At 41.8% G+C, this 14,691-nt stretch overlaps 1 protein-coding gene across 4 annotated transcripts in view; it reads left to right on the top strand.

Moving 5' to 3' along the window:
- The window catches only part of LOC149284478 (serine/threonine-protein kinase 10-like), a 102,734-nt gene extending 98,339 nt beyond the window's left edge, over window positions 1–4,395 (top strand). For all 4 annotated transcript variants that reach the window (XM_089496704.1, XM_089496705.1, XM_089496707.1 and 1 more), the window contains 2 exons: window positions 372–485; window positions 844–4,395. In XM_089496704.1, coding sequence (XP_089352830.1) covers window positions 372–485; window positions 844–984 — 255 coding nt within the window. In that variant the 3' untranslated portion in view covers window positions 985–4,395. The remainder of the gene's footprint in view (window positions 1–371; window positions 486–843) is intronic.
- Window positions 4,396–14,691: the final 10,296 nt, after the last annotated feature.

Here is a 14,691-nt window from a genome sequence, read left to right as displayed (position 1 = left end):
TATGCCATCCTTCCTTCAAGGCCTATCCCATTTAATCACTGTAAAAGCCTTGTATTTTATTCTGAGATAGAGAGACTTTTCCAAAGCCACCCAATGGCCCAGAGATTTGAACTTTTATGCATCTGACTAGTACAGTCACTAAATGAGTTAAGCAGACACACACAGCATAAGATATATACTGAATGAGAAGATATTTCCTTGTGTTTAAAAGACATCTCCCTCTAGCTCTTTTCTAGACCTAGGAACTCACATTGAGATTACTACAGTTATGTTAGCAGGAATGATAGGGTTTATGCCAACCTTATTTGCCTTTTTTATATTTTCTCATACAACTCTGTCTCTCCTTCCTTCCTATCCTGTGATATATCTAGAATGAAAAATGTCATCTCTTGGTGGAACATGAGACCCAGAAGCTAAAGGCCTTGGATGAAAACCACAATCTGAACCTGAAGGACTGGAGGGATAAGCTAAGACCACGAAAAAAGGTGACAATTAACAGTGAAATAAAACGTCTTCTGAAATAAGACCAAATTTCATGTAACTTGAACTCCTGAATTTTCAGTCAGTTTACCAAAATATAGTACCACAAGTTGTATTTTAATGAGTTGCAAAATAATGTGTGGGGGGTGACTTATATTTGAATTTTTCAAATTAAACTTGAATTGCATATTTCAACATTTTTTTTCCATTTTTCTCCACCTTCCAATTTCATTTTCCCTTTAACAGCCTCTCCTGCTTGTAAAGTGGCAGGGATCCAGGTGACTGAGAGGGGCCAAGTTTTTACATCCTTTAATTGAACTGAGCATTATCTTTTTAATTGAGCTCTTCTCTCTGTGTTTTCAGGCACTGGAAGACGAGCTGAATCAGAAGAAGCGAGAGCAAGAGATGTTTTTCAAACTCAACGAGGAGGCTGATAGTCAGTCTCCAGCATCACCAACCAAGCCTGCCAAATTTGTCCCATTTACCTCAGCAGAGGCTTCATAAGCCTTGGATTAGTGGGCATGTTTGTCTATAATATCTGCCTTCATCTGCTGGTGTGGTGGGGGCGGGAACAAAAGAACTTCCATGGCTCCCTTTCCTTCAGTGCCAGCTCCAGTCAGCAGTTTCTGCTCAGCTATTTGTGAAAAACAATCAGTGTGGCCTAAGATCTACTCCACTAGAGAAAAGACAGATTTCCATTTAGTTGGTTCTGGCAGGGGCTGACCACTTGTGCTAGGAGAACTGTGAATGTACTTCAGGTAGGAGACCTGAGGATTCATGCTGTCTGTTGAACCCATTGCCCAGCTATTGGACATGTTACCTTTTTTAACTCCTGCAGAAGAGATCAATGTTAGAGAACCAAGAGATGTTCAGTGCCTTTTCAATACTGTTGTTAAACTTGCCTGTTTCATTTTCCTCACTAACTCTTCCATATAGTGAGTCAGTTGGCTTCATTAAACAGCATGATTATTGTCTAAGTGGGTGGACATTTGGCCTCATCAAAGCACAAGAGATTTAGCTGTGACAGTACTACAAAAGACAATTAACAATTACCTGTTTTTATTGTGGCCTCCATTTCTGCTGAGGAAGTAAAGAGACACCTTCTCCTCCTAGTCTTCTCTTTTGAGGAAACATCTCTTTTCACCATGTTCTGGAATGACCTGGCGCTCCTCCTGAGGATTCTTTGTGCTCTTTTCTAAAGTGTGGGATAGAGCCTGAAAGAAAGTGAAGTGTTCCAAATCAATGTCAGTACCAAACCCAGGGCTAACAAATAAGGTAGTCAGAGATTTGTAGTCTAGCGTGGAAGAGTGGGTTTTCATTACTATGAAACATGTACTTCAGGCTGTAGACATTGCTGTTCAATGTGGGGGCAAGGAGGAGTGTTATATGAACACACATTTAAAACAGTGCCCGGTAAAATGTCACACAGTTCAGATCTGAAAGTGGTGGGGAATGCAGCTAAGCAAAGGCTTCCCATTATTGCTTTCTGTCATTCTCTTAGGCATGGTAATACCATCTAAAAAGGGGCATAATGACCAGCCTGTCTACTTCACAATAGTTGATGCCGGTTGCCTGTCTTTTCTATTTTAAGTCAGTTTGTCTGGGTTGCCCCCCACCACCATTGAATAGAGAGTTCTCTTTCCAACTCCCATTTTTTTCTAGGAGGGGGCCTATGGTCAGGTCATAACTAGAATGAAGTGGCTGATCTTCAAATAAATTAAATAGCAATATAAACACAGGTGTTGCCTTTAAAATTTCTAGCAAGGGTAAAGGTACCTTGCTGTGCATCAGCTCACAGATGTGACTTCCATAGAACAGTAAATACCAGTGTTGAATTGTTCTTTTTAGTCCCAGTCTTAAACTACTGGATGCGCTGTGATTAGAAGGCATGCTTTTAACATAAGTTATTCTCTGTTCTGCAATGATTTGAGTCATCATCTATCTCTGCATTTTCTCTGAGTCTGCAGCAAGTCAGAAGGGTGTATATAAGAGGTGCCACATATAGTATAGCAGGATATTTACATGTTTGAATGGTGAAAATGTTCAGCACCTCACGGTCCTTACATTTTTGCAAATTCCTTTTTAACCAAAGATGTATGATTCTCCCAGCTTGTTTTGATTTATTAACAATATATTTTGGAAAGTTTTATTCACTGCTAAGTCAACAATATCAGAGTCTTACTTCTTTGCACATCTGGGCAGCTAGTCATTGGGATAAATGTTTAATTTGGTACTTCATTCAGGTAATAAAAGCAAACAAAGTCTACACAATTTGTCATCTTTAAAAAGCACCACATATTATGGTGGCCGTCTGGTCCAACTTTCCCCTTTTATCTACAAGTCTAAACCTTTCCAACAAGGGTACATTGACTTTTATGTATGCAATAATGCTTTTGGTTCTGGTGTATCCTATGAAGCAATGTTGCTGAGGACATGGTTATCTCTTTACAGTGTTAATTTGCTAGTGGACCAAGTGGAACTGAAGGCTGCTGGCAGTTTGAAGTCTCTGCAGAGTAAAGAGCAAGAATCCATTAAATGTGCTGGCACCAGAATTAGTGTATGACCAAAATATCTGTTTAAGGGACTCCAGATTCTAGAGATTTTAGAGTCTAGAAAATGTACACCTGAAAAGCACTTTAATTCTTCATTGTATTTTTTAAAAATCTCTTGTCAGGGACACATTTATACATCACAATCAGCCATGGTTCTTCAGTATGAATGAGCCAGTGTGCTCATGTGTGATGTACTCATTCCCACCGGGCTCCTTTTGCAAATGGGAAAAGTTCAAAGACTGGCAGACCTTCCTTCCATGGTTTATTGTGACATATGAAGAAGGAACTATGATTTGTCTAACCATTTGTTTTTTAACTCTGGCTTGTCTGGGGAGAGATAAGCCAGAATTCCTAGTTTGAAGGTCATAACACATAAACCTGGGACAGAAAGTGCATGGTTAATATGGGCCCTGGACAGACGGGCCTTTTAACATGTAATGAATACGTGCTAGGGTTGCCTCACGGCGTTGCTTACATGGGCGCACTGATATCACAGCACCATTGGCTCACTCAGCGCACAGCGCCATTGGTGCACTCAGGCATCACAAGTGCTCCGGAAAAAGAACCCACTTTTTGTGGATTGTTTTTGCTGCACGAGGGAGCCACGTGGTTTGTCCGCTGCAGCTCCCTCGCGCAGCAAAACAAAGCACTGGCAGACCACCCTTTTTGGGCGGTCTGTACCCCACCTTAGACTGTTCCTTCTTGCTGAAAGAGCCAGGCAGTAGGAATCAAGCAGTATGCAGCACCATATTACTTGAGCCCTAGTGGTTAAGATTCAAACCTTGGCTTATTGTGATGTGAGAATCAAATGTGTGTGTGTTTGTATGTGAGAGAGAAACTGAACAAAGCCTACAGAATGTTCTTGGAAATTTTACCAGGTGATTTCTGTGCTAGCTTCCTGTTGCAAATTACTGAAAATTATATATTTAAATTTATACACATGTGTGCACAGACACACAAATCCACATGTTGTTCCACCTCTAGGATATCAAACTGTAGTTGATGGTTTGAACATTACACAAATTCACAGTTGCAGTATCTTTCTCTTTTGCCAGTCTGCTTTTGACTGATACCAAGAGGTGCTGTGATATCAGTGAAGTGCAATATATTTACCTCACACAGTGTTTAAAGGAAGCTTCTCCAATCTTTTTAATGCAAGAAAGTGTCACTTTCTTTCAAGTAACCTTTTTTCTAATCCTGTAAAATCAATGTACTTTTTTCCCTGTTGGGATAGAGTTCTGGTGTGTTTCCATAGTGGGTTAAATAAGAGTTTTTGGATTTTATGTTCCTAAAAGGTGTTCTGTCTTTGGATAACCACTATGATGTAAGTAATCTAATAAAAACATGACCACAGTGAACAGAACTCTGTGTAACTGTTGTGTATTGTTTTAGGGCCCAGCAGTGCTGACTTGAGTTGTATTTATACATAAACCCGGTGTGAGAGTAAAAGGAATCATGTTTGTTGGAATTACAACCATTCTGACCAACAGCTTTCAGTCCCTGAACCAAACATATTCCTAAAATATATATTGTGTCATTTCAGCACATTTGTACTGAAATGTGTTGGTAATAAATGACTAATTCTTCAAGTGAACCCCAGGTGGAGCTGTTGCTGTATATCTGAACATATCTAAAAGATTACTTTTTTGGCAGAGAGGAAGGTCTCCACTCCCCATCAATTGCCATTCTGTCTCTTGCTCTAAATCTATCTTTCCATTTTGCTATTAGCAACAGTTTAGCACCAGCAGTATGGAAGTGTCAAACGTTTCTGTAAGATGCACATGATTTAGCTGTAACAGCACCAGAAGAATATTAGCTTCTATTTTTGAAGGTCCAGGCTGGAGGGTCTCATTGTTTACTGGTTACAATGATATCCCAACTTTCCTCAGAAGTTCAGGACGTCATACTTGGCTCGCTTTGTTCCTGCTTTAATCCCATACCAATTCTGTGAGACAGGCTGGGCTGAGAGAGAAACACTGAAGAAGACCACCCTGGGAGTTTCATGGCTGAATTTAAGGGGGGGGGGTGTGTGCAGGTGCACGAACATAGACCCCCCCCTCAAGTCCCAGCCAGTGTAAGTGGGCTGAAAAATGTTTTCAGATGTAAATTTCTCTGGATGATGGTCTCTGGCAAGTAACTCATCCTTTCTGAGCAGGATTTTGAATAATCCCCATGATGTATTAGAGTTATTGGATGTCTGTCTGTGTGTACCATATTACCATTGTCCTAATCTGTCATCTTTTTCAGATGCTTTTAAAATGTTCCCATTTCTCTCTCCTCCTCCCATTTCCCCCTTTCTTCTCAATTTACTTCAGTTCCTGCAAACGCAATACATTTATAGAATCATAGAGTTGGAAGAGACCCCGAGGGCCATCCAGTCCAACCCCCTGCCATGCAGGAACTTACAATCAAAGCACCCCTGACAGTTGGCTATCCAGCTGCTATTTAAAGACCTCCAAAGAAGAAGACTCCACTACACTCTGAGAGAGTGAGTTCCACTGTCAAACAGCCCTTACTGTCAGGAAGTTTCTCCTCATGTTGAGGTGGAATTTCTTTTCCTGTAGCTTGCATCCATTGTTCCAAGTCCTGTTCTCTGGAGCAGCAGAAAACAAGCCTGTGGAAGAAATTTCCATATGTAGACTATGTTTCTAATCGAACATAGGGTCTCATAAGCTTGTGTGAATGATGCACGGAGATGGTTTCATACTGAAGGTGAGTAAAAAAGATGGTTATTGTGTGCCTTTAACTCATTTCCATCTTGGCAACCCTGAAGTGAACATATCACAGGGTTCTCTTGGCAAGATTTATTCGGGGGGGGGGGGGGGGTCCTCTGGGGCCGAGAGTGTGACTCACCCAAGGTCACTCAGTAGATTTCAGTGGCTGAACAGGGATTCAAACCCTAGTCTCCAGAGTTGTACTCCAAGATACCTCTCAATGTTTGTAGGTGTAGCCATTTCTCTGCAGAGAGAAGCTGAATCCAAGATCCAAAAAGGCTGAAAGTTGCTGTGTGTTTATGTGTCTTCAGGTTGCCTGTCAAATTATGGCAACTCGCATTAATTTCATAGTGGGTTTTTTAGGCACGAAATACTCATAATTTGCTTTGTTAGTTCCTTCTTCTGAAATACAACCTACAACATTCATTGGCAGTTTCTCATCCAAGAACTAACCGGTGCTTAGGCATTTAAATACCCTATGAAACTGACTAACTAAAAGCCACTATAGGCTGAAACCTGTGGCTGACATGAGAATACACATTATCACCTTGTATAAACCAGTAGTCAAGAAAGTACAGTCCTTGAAATGTTGTTGGATTGTAATGCCCATCATCCCTGGTCACTACAGCCAATGGTGAAGAATTCTGGCAGTTGCAGGCACAGGGTATCCAGAGAGTCACACTTTATTCACCCTGCCATAGACATATGGTTGCATGAACTGGCAGAAGGTTTTTGTCTGTTGTGGACTACAGTAGTCTTGTAAAGTAGAACCAAAGTATTCTGAGAAAAGCAAACAGCTCAAGTTATGCTTTTAGAAGCATGTGAAGCTGAAGGCTTTCATGGCCAGCATCCATAGTTTTTCATGGGTTTTTCAGGCTATGAGGCTGTGTTCTAGAAGAATTTATTCTTGACATTTGCCAGCAGCTGTGGCTGGCATCTTCAGAGAATGCTGGCATGGAATATATATTGTTAGTTGAGAGGAAATGATTTACATGTTAATCTGTGTATTGTTCTGTTGTTGAATGGCAAAGCCTCAGGGTGTCTATTTACTTAACAATCCATTGTGTGCTGGGAATTGCCCTCACCCTGGGTGGTTTTCATTTGTATTTGTTGGATCTTGATTTTGGTGTTTTTCAGGACTGGTAGTCAAACTTTGTTTACTTTAAGGGTTTCATCTTTCCTGTTGAAATTGTCCAGGTGTTTGTGGATTTCAATGGCTTCCCTTGCATTCTGACCTGATAATTGTTGGCATGGTCCAGAATTTTGTTTTTTTCAAACAGCATTTTATGTCCAGGATGGACATTTTTCTGGCTGACCCAGTCTGCAATGTCTTTCATGTTCTGTGATCAAGGAATTCTCTGAAGATGCCATCCACAGATGCTGGTGAAATGTCAGGAATAAACTCTTCTAGCATACAGCCTCATAGCCTGAAAAACCCACAAAAAACTTTTAGAAGTATCATTGCAACAAAGAAGCACATATGTTGGTGGTTTTTTTTACAGTCATGCTCAGAGCATACATGCACATATACACATGTATGTTGAACTGGGGCAATCATTTCACTTCCTGTAGCTCTCAAGGTTCTTCTGAATTATTTGGTATTGGGTTCTTTCCTCAGAAACAAACACGGATAAAGAAGCCACTGACAGAAACTGGCTGCAGGCCCCATTTAATCTCAATTTCTTCTTTACGCTTATTTAGTCTCAGTCTCCCTACCTCCCTCTCTCACACACACACTTTTCCTGCTGTCTGAAGTCTGGCACTTAAAAGGAGGCATTGCTATCAGTTCAGAAGACAATCCTTTAATGGAAACCAGATGTTCATATGCATTAGGTAGCAAAAATAAAAAGCAAAGCTATACTGGAAAATTGGGTAATTATAATCCTTAAGTATAGTCAGTAAAAGAAGACAGCAAATATCTTCCCAAATGGGAAGGAAAAGAGCTAAACATAGTAAAGGTAATGTGAGATAGATACTACAGTCCAGTTCAGCTCACTCCAGTTGTCCTGGACTAATGGGGAAGGCTCAGAGACAGCTACAAATGAGGAACAGAACTCCTGATGGGCACTGGGGAACACTTTGCCACCATATTATAAATAAAAAATGCCAACAGAACTCTTTAGTTATTCTCCAAACAAAATGGTTGTATTGCTGTAGTTCTCAAACATATAACAAGCTGAGACTTGATCCCAATGAATTTTGATAGTTTGATTACTCAGAGAATCATTGCAAGTTACCTATGTTTTCTGTGCCTGCAGGGTCTTGTGCTGGCATGACTGTGCATCCAGTCGCTTGTTATTTGTGCCTGTAGGCAGACACTAGCTGCCGTTCAGGATTGTAATTTTAAGACAGAGCTGTGAATTGCCCAACCCTCCAGATCTTGTTGGACTGCAGTACTAATCAGCCCTAGTCAGCAGGAATCATAGGAGGAAGAGTCCTCATGCTCAGGGTGGGAACAATGATCCTCTGTTATACACACCACAGTCCCAACATACATGTTGGTGATGTGGACAGGCTAAATGTTGAAGATACTTCAAAATCTTTTAAGAGCAGAGATCATTTGTCTGAGGACACAGGGCTCCAGAAATGTAACTCAACAACCAAATTAAAAATTGTGATAAAATCAGTTTAATCACCGCTTGTTCTAAATACCAAGGCAACACCACTCCAGCTGCCCCTTCCTAGATAGCATCATTTTTATAACTATGCTGTGAATTACGTGGCACTATTCAATAAAAAGTGTGCAGATCACCCACCTTAAAAAAATCCTTTGCCTTCCCAGTTGCCTTCCAAATATGTTGGAGTATGACTCCCATGATTCACAGAAGGCTGTTTTTGCAATACCTCTCCCCTCTAGCCAAACAAATCCATCAAATTGCATTAATTCAATTTACAGTGAGAACTGCTGGCCTGCATATACTGAAGCAGGTTTCTAAGCAGCCATTCTTTTACTAAATTGGCAGTCTTCTTTGAATTCTGAGATTTAAGTACAATTTGATGGCCGATAGAGTGGGAATTCAGAAGGACTGTGGATTTGTACCTCTCTATCGCCTCCCTTTGGGGAAATGTTTAGTTGTTCACTCGGTTGCCTTTATTTCTGGCTCTTGAAAAGGCAACTTTCTACCACATTCTAATAATAGAAATGGAGAACTGGCTTGAAAGTCAGGATTGAGCTGCATTAAGTCTTTGATGGGGCAGGAGGTCTCTCATTCATAGGGTCAACTTAAATCAAAGCTGACTTACTGACAGCAAGAATAAGGCATTCATGATACTTGCAGTATGAAGCTTCATTTTGAAGTGACCTTTGGTAAAGTGGCAGAGCTAACTCCTCTTCACAATTGGGATGAACAAAGTACCATGTTACTCTATTCTGTGCCCTCATTTAGCTCATTTTTGTTGAGACAACCAGTTTTGGCCCCCAGCCCCTCCATTTTTACAGAGTTTAAATACCGTTGGTCCTCCATATCCATGGATTCCATATCCATGGATTCAACCATCCACAGCTTGAAAATATTATATATATGCTTTGATTTTGCCATTTAATATTATATTAACACCATTTTACTACACCACTGTATTTAATAGGACATGAGCTTGCATGGATCTTGGTATCTATGGCGGGGGGGTTGTTCCTGGTTGTTCCCAAGCACATACCAAGGATCCATTGTATCTACTTTCTTTCTGTGCAGTTCTGTGGTAGGCCCACTAGATGGAACTACATTAACACACTGGACTGAGATTTAGGCGGGTTACAGACCGCCATTAAAGTACACGCAGAGCGTGTACTAGGGTTAGGAAGGGACAGTGCTTCCGCACCTCCTAACCCTAGTACGCGCTCCACAAGCACAAAATGGCGGCAGCCGTTCCACATGGCCGCCACCAGGAAGGTGTCACGAACTAGCCGCCTCCAAATGAGGCGGCGCGGACGTGACACCATTGCTCCGTGCGAGGGCGCTTAACACGCCCTTTCTGCGGAGCAGGAAGGAGCTCCAAAATGGAGCTCCTTCCTGGTGTGCGTCGCTGGGCGCAGCCTTCAGATGGGGGCCAAGCGCAAGGGAGAAAGGGGCCAAACAGCCCCTTTCTCCTCCTCCCTGCCACCGCAGGGTGTCCTTGGGGCTTGAAGCCCCAAGGACACCCCTTTCCAGGCTGCGGGGAAGCGGCCTTTTGCAGCTTCCCCGCGGCCCGGAAAGCGGCGGATCGGGGCCTCAGCGGATGCCATTCTGGCCGCTGAGGCCCCAATACACCGGGGAAAGGCGCGCCTACAGGCCGCCCCAAAGGGGCGGTCTGTAACACACCTTAGTTCTTCAGAAATGAATCTTTTTGAAGTCCAGATATTGAAAGGGGGGGGGGGTTTGACATTTTGAGGAATCTGTCTACACAGAATACTGTAGTCTGAGGAATGGATCAAGGGCAAGGGCATAGCATGAGAACTAAGTTTACTTTGCTTCTAATTAATCTTTATGTATTTTGCAGTAAGAGTACCAGTGGCATGATACATGCATTGTGACATCATCCTAACCTCTTCACAACCCTGCATTATGAAGTCAGCATTGAAGCCATTGCATTGGTTTAATGCACCCAGAGTCTGCACAAAGTTGGAGCTGGTACTCTCAAATACACCCTCAAGGTCCAAAGAAAACCACAAAGGAAAAATAAAAGAGACAGGGACATGGATGTAATTTGAGAAAACCAGGGAAGAAAGGAATTCAGATAGCTTTCTAAACACTTTATCACATTTAAAAGTCTGAAAACCCCCCACAAAAGTGGGTTGTTTTTCAGATGTGTTCAGTGTAAAGACGAAATAATGTGACATTAATCTGAACAGAAAGTTGTCAAAGCCCACTCCTTTTTACTTTCAGAAGTTCCCAAAAGTAAAAAGGAGTGAGGTTTGGCGACTTTACTGTTAATGTCACGTAATTTTGCCTTCACACAAATGTCGTCTGAAAAGCTACATGCTCTTGTGGTTTTTTTCCCAGTTTTTGTTCAGGTTAACCCTTGACGTCATTTGAAAATCTACCTATTTTTGCGGGTTTTTTCTTGTTTAATTTCAGTTTCTACTCGAGACCAGTCCTGAGTAATAAACTCCTAGGTAAGTTTAACTTTTTATTTTGTTCTTAACTTGGGTGTACGAATAACCATCCCATAAGATATGTGTGTGTGAGAGAGACATTGGCCCGATATAAACGGGCATGAAGAGCCATACTCGTGCCGATTTTACGTTTAGGAACCGTGCACCAACCGCACGGTCCCTAACCCTAGTACGGTGCAGCGGCGCAATAATGGCGGCATCCCGTCCATATGAGCCTCATCATCTTGATGAGTGGTGTCTGCACATCACTGCACATTGCTTAAGTCGTGAGTGTGCCACTGGCGCACTCGCAACGTCACTCTGGCGCCACAAAAAGAACACGGAAATACCGGGTTCTTTTTACTCCAGAGTGACGGCACTCAGTTTGGGGGCTGCACCATCCCTCCGGAGTAAAAACGGACACTGGCAGGCCGCCGTTTCTCAGTAGTCTGTACTGTGCCTATAAGAAGCAGCAGTCAGTCTCTTTCCATGTAGATATGTCTTTAATTTGTCTGTTGCCTTATGGCGATCCCACTAATTTCAAATACCACCCAGAATCTAGGATGATATTTTCATTTTAAAAATTGCCAGAGTAGTGATATTGGTTTACTACAACAAACTCAACAAGGAATCTAGTGGCACCTTAAGGACTAAAAAAATGATTATAGAAGACACTTTTGTTAACTAGCCTACTTTTTCACTAATTTCACTAATTTTACTTTTTCACTAATTTTTTCTCTTTTTAACTAGTGGATTGGAAAGGTAGTATAACAAAGACATCTAAATTGGTGGGGCCTATTTGGCTTGGCTGAGCATGGAACAAAGCTGGGGTGGGCAGTCTGAAGTTGATAGGAGACCAGAAAAGACAGGATCTGTTTGCACATATGGACATGTTTGGAAAGTAACCTCCATGACAGAATTTGAACTCTCATGTACACTGGGAGACTTCTACCAGGAAGGAAGCATTGGTCTGTTTTAGTGTCTGGAATTAAGATTAGATAAGTGAAGAATTCTGTTAAAAAGGCTGTTTTGCTTCTGAGAAGATAAGAGAAAATACCAAATAATAACTAATATATGTAATCAGACTCTTGTGAAATGACAATTTCAGCAAGTTTTATTTACAGAAACAAGAATGCTCAACATTTATCCGAGTTCATTTGCCCAGACTTGTTACCCTGAATAAACTAGGTTGGCTGGCATCTTACTTATTGCCATTATTGAATCAGTTAGCTTGTTTTGTTTATAATGATTTATCCTGAGGACAAGTTACAAGCTGGGGTCTAGATGGGAGGGGGCAAAATGAGATCATTGTCCCCAAGTAAGAATTCTTCCCCCATTCAAATCTTTCTTCCATCCTTACATTTCGTTCAGCTCTCCTTTCGCCAACTAGTCTCTTCCAATTCAAATTCCCCTCTTCAAGTTCACATCCGTCAGTTCTACTTTACCATATAACACCTATTCTGAAAGATCTGCACTGGCTGCCTATTCGCTTCCGAGCACAATACAAGGTGTTGGTTATTACCTATAAAGCCCTACATGGCTTGGGCCCGAGTTACTTGAGAGACCGCATCTCCCCATATAATCCGCCCCACACACTCAGAACAACCAGGAAGAACTTGCTGGAAATCCCACCTTCTAAATATGTTACTACATCCCAGATGGCCTTCTCATCAGTAGCAGCCCCACAAATCTGGAACAGTCTTCCCGAGGAGCTCCGCCTTATCACCCCCCTGGAAACATTTAAAAAGAGGCTTAAAACCTTCCTCTTCTGTCAAGCCTTCCCCTCTGGAAAATGAAGTTGTGTATTTTGATCCCATCGACTCTCTGCCTCACCCTATTGAATGACTGTTTTAGATTTGTATAGTGTATATTGTGTTACTGGTTTTTATCTATTTTTATGATGTGTTTGTAACTGGTTTTAATTCTGTGTAAACCGCTTTGATCTTTTGGAAAAGCGGTATATAAATAAAATTTATTATTATTTATTATTATTATTATTCTTTCAAGCATTCAGATTTACTTTGAGACTTTCAGTCACCGTCTTTCTTCTTCTCTCCTTCGGCCTCTTTCCTTCTCTCTCTCCTCTCCTCCTCCTCTTTCTTCAAATCTCACTGTGTTCCACCTCTCACCCTCTTTGTCGTTGCAACTCTCTGTCAAGGTTTTCTGTTTTCTTTTCCAAAATTTATTTAAGTTAATTTCGACAGGCAGTCCTTAAGTTTAAATCCAAAAACTAAATCTTATTTCCAGGAAAATGCAGTAGTACAGTAGTAGAAATTAAACTGCTTTCATCTTTCTACTATTAAAGACAGCTGATAATTTCCTCTCTCCAGTGATTGCAATTAGCGCAGCTGCAGTTGGAGATGTGGAATGTGTTTTACCCTTTATACACTCATTAGTGAGGCTGTTCTTGTTTCTTATACAAGAGGGGAAAAAAGTAGATAATAAATTGTAGAGGTAGCTTGATAGTGTTCAAGAAAAAAATTAAGTAGCTTGCCTATCTTGAAGTCTGTTTTTAAAAGAGCCGGCAGAGGTGCTTGCAGCCATAGGCTTCGTTCGCAGCTTGGCTCTCATGGCTCCCTCCGCTCCATTCGGATTCCCCTCTGAGGTTGGCCCTCCGGTTCTCCCCAGAGGGGATGTCTTCCAGGGATGGGAATTGAGCTTCTGTGAGAGTCCCTTGAACCCCCTATGGCAAGGGGGTTTGACTCCAGGTTTCGCAGCAAGATTTCAGACTGCAGACCTGGGGTAAGAGACCACAAAATGGAAGGTCTTTGGCAGAGCTGCACCAAAGCCTTCCTCATTCCTCCGTTGGCTGGCCAGAAGTCCAGCCTTACATTTCTAGCATTTCAGTAACTTAAAACTTCAGGTCAGAATTTAGAAATGAGCCAGCATGGTGTAAGGGTTTGAGCACAGGACTAGGCCTCTGGAGATCAGGATTTGATTCCTGGTTCAGTCATGGAAATCTTCTGGGGGACATTGAGTCACACACTCTCAGCCTCAAAAAACCCTGTGGCCTCAGGGTCACCATAAGTCTGAAACAACTTGGAGGCACACAACAACAAGGCAGCAAATATAAGTGTTCTAGCTGTGAATTATTTTAATTCTTGCTGTCCATAATGCTAGAAATTTGGGGAGGCTAAACTCTTACTTGGAAAGCAAAGCCCACATTTTGCCCCTCCCCCTTACATGACTGCACCCTTGGCAAGAGCATCAACTTTACAAAGTTTGTCCCCCCCCCCCCCCATCAACGTGGTGTAAGTCTATGGTTTACTTCTAGCAAACACAAAAGTCAACAAGTACATATAATGTTATTTTCATGGGGGGAGGGCAGTTAAGAGAAGGCTCATGCCCCCACTATCACCTACCCTGGAGTCCAAGTGTTAATGTCAACACAGCAGTCCGACAGTGGACCAATAAGTGCCAATGCTTTCTATCACCATTGTGTGACGGTCATCCTGACAAAAGAAAATCTCATCTCTAATCACTCTGAGGCATTCTACAACTGAAGTGCTTTCCATTGATCGTTGCCTTTTTCTTGGCTTCCTGCCAGTTTTCTGGTACGTGGTGCATCAGGAGTGGCTTTCTGATGGAGCTCACAGATAGACAAGGAGAGCTTATTTTAACAAGCTGCCAGGTGGCTGGACACGATTAATCTCAATTAATGTTAATATAAACTGAGGCAGTGCTGGCTACATATTGGTCACCAAAGGAGGGGTAAAAAGTAATGTGTGTGAGAGAGAAAGAGAGAGAATGCTTGTGTGTATGTCTGCATGTACTATGTATGTATGTATGCAATGTCTTTATGGTATTATTAAACCATACAGAGAGAAGGAGATTTTAATGATCAGTTAGGATTTCTTTGCGTAAAGCTTAGAAACCT

Source organism: Sceloporus occidentalis, unplaced genomic scaffold (genome assembly GCF_023333645.1).
Source record: "Sceloporus occidentalis isolate IW3139 unplaced genomic scaffold, rSceOcc1.0.p SCAF_92, whole genome shotgun sequence".
In the NCBI taxonomy this organism is placed as follows: domain Eukaryota; kingdom Metazoa; phylum Chordata; class Lepidosauria; order Squamata; family Phrynosomatidae; genus Sceloporus; species Sceloporus occidentalis.
This window is presented reverse-complemented; position numbering and strand designations above follow the sequence as displayed.